We start from the raw sequence: 2,420 nt of genomic DNA on the forward strand, positions 1-2,420 counted from the left end.
ACCCCCGAATGGGCGCGCTCAAATTCTTGTCAGCCCTCCAATGGAAGGTCGACCCAAAGGAGATAATAGAGAAAGGGCTCATATTTGTGGATGCGACACTAAACTCTCGACCGAGCAAGAGCACTTTGATAGACTCAGGAGTGACTCACAATTTCATCGCCTATCAAGAAGCCCGAAGATTGGAACTGACCATAGAAAAATACCCTGGAAAAATGAAAGCTGTCAACTTCGAGGTCTTGCCTATTGTGGGAGTTTCCAAAAGAGTCCCTTTCAAATTAGGGGCTTGGACAGGAGAGCTGAACCTTGTCGAAGATTGCATGGACGACTTTGACGTGGTACTTGAGATGGAGTTCCTTCTAGAACACAAAGTTACCCAATGCCACTGGCGAAGTGCTTGGTGATCACCGACCGCAATCCCACAGTAATACTTGCAAGCATCAAGCAGCCAGGTAATCTTAGAATGATCTGGACCATACAATTGAAAAGAGGACTCGCACGAGAGGAACCTACATTTATGGCTATACCAATGATGAAAGAAGTGACCATTGAGGAAACTATCCTAGATGAAATCAAGGAGGTACTAAACAGTTATGCAACAATCCAGATAGCGCACACTCTCAACAATGCTGCGGTAATTAGTGGAGTCGACTGTCGTCGTAGTGTTGGCCTTCCTTAGTTGGAGTCGAGCCTCCATTGGCGTCCTTGTAGGATTACTGTCCACAAGCCCAGTTGTGTCCAACAGCTTCTTCGCGTATGCACTTTGGCAGATGGAGATGCCGGTAGAATTCTGTGGCACTTCGATGTCGAGGTAGTAGTAGAGCACGCCGAGATCGCTAATCTCAATGTTCTTTGACATCTCCTTCTTGAACCTTCCAAGGACTTCCACGTCACCTCTAGTGATTATGAGGTCATCGACGTACACTCCCATGATCAGTCACTGCTTGCCATGGTCGTATGTGTACATGCCATGCTCAGAGGCACAACGCTTGAATTTCAGTGACAGTAGGGTACTGTCGAGCTTCGCGTTCCAGGCTCATGGGGCTTGTCGAAGCCCATAGAGTGCCTTGTGCAGGCATAGTATCTTGCCGGAATTGTCGTTGTCTAGGAAGCCAGGTGGTTGTCAGGCATAGACGATCTCTTTTAGCTCTCCATTGAGGAAAGCGAATTTCACGTCCATGTGGTGGACCTCCCAAGATTAATGTGCCGCAATCACCAGCAACAGGTGGACGGATTCAAACCTTTCCACCGACGTGAATACCTCTTCAAAGTCCACTCCTTACTTTTGGATGTAGCCCTTCGCCATCAGACGGGCCTTGTGCTTCACAACTTTTTCCTCTTCGTTACACTTCAATTTGAACACCCATTTGAGCCCTATGTCTCGGTCTCCTGATGACATGTCTTCCAAACTCCACGTCTTGTTCTTAGTGATGGACGTCATCTCTTCCTGCATTGTCTTCAGCCAACACGGGTTTCTTTCTGCTTCGGCGAAGAATTTCAGTTCATTTGCGCTAATGGCATGTGTTGACTTTGGCAATTGGGAGGAAAAACGTCGACGAAAAAAAAACCGGCCGAAGGAAAATTTCTTCGAAGAAAAAATAACGAAAAGTAAAAGGAGAGAGAGATTTGCTAAAGACTCGATGATTGATTTCCCATTCAGTTGAATATTTTAAATAATAACTCTATTCCTAAAAATGGAAAGTAGTGGGCAAAAACTTGCGCCCAAAGTTGGCCAAAATGGCCAGCAAAAATTACGCTCTTCCATTCAATGGGGAGCGTTAATTCGGATTTTTTAAAAGTAAAAAACAACTAACAAATCTAAGGAAACCATAGCTTTTATTTAACAGAATGCAGTTCGGCCACCTCTTCTTTGAGCTCATGCGCCACCAGTCCCGATGATTCACCTCCTCCCAGTAGGTCTTCAATCCTCCGGTACCTAGCCGCCAAACCATCATCATGATTGGCATCCAATGTCAAATCCGTAGTACATGGTGTCACGAACTCCACTCGTTTAGGGGGCGTAGCAGGAGTTGTGGTTGGTGTTGGCGTTGGTATAGGTGTGCCCAGTGCAGCTGCTGGCGGCGGTGACAGTGCCTAATGCTGCGCTCCTCCTTCTCTCGACTCGATGATGAGGTACTCCACTTTGAATTGATTAGGGTTTTGGTCCACCTCGGTCACGTCATTCTACCGCAAGTAGGTGTTCTCGTCGAAGACAACGTCGTGCGACACGTGAGTTCCCCCCTCCCCCTTGTTGAGTTATGGAGTCTGCTCCCTGTATTTATAGTTTGGTGAACGGCTATATCCGGTAAAGCTATATTTGGTAAAGCCATATATGGTAAAGCTATATCCGGTAAAACTATATATGGTACATAGCTATATATAGTAGATGGTTAAATCTGGTAAAGCTATATTTAGTAGACTGA

The 2,420-nt window shown here is 46.1% G+C and overlaps 1 protein-coding gene across 1 annotated transcript; it reads right to left on the reverse strand.

The window, feature by feature from the left end:
* Positions 1–373: 373 nt before the first annotated feature.
* LOC111785458 lies at positions 374–928 on the reverse strand (the record flags this gene model as incomplete). The annotated part of the gene is made up of 2 exons (XM_023665850.1): positions 616–928; positions 374–506 (listed from the first exon to the last, which is right to left on the reverse strand). Coding segments are annotated over exons 1-2 (446 nt in total), but the record flags the coding sequence as incomplete, so codon positions are not given.
* Positions 929–2,420: the final 1,492 nt, after the last annotated feature.

The sequence above is a fragment of the Cucurbita pepo genome, unplaced genomic scaffold (genome assembly GCF_002806865.2).
Source record: "Cucurbita pepo subsp. pepo cultivar mu-cu-16 unplaced genomic scaffold, ASM280686v2 Cp4.1_scaffold000497, whole genome shotgun sequence".
NCBI classification, from domain to species: Eukaryota; Viridiplantae; Streptophyta; class Magnoliopsida; order Cucurbitales; family Cucurbitaceae; genus Cucurbita; species Cucurbita pepo.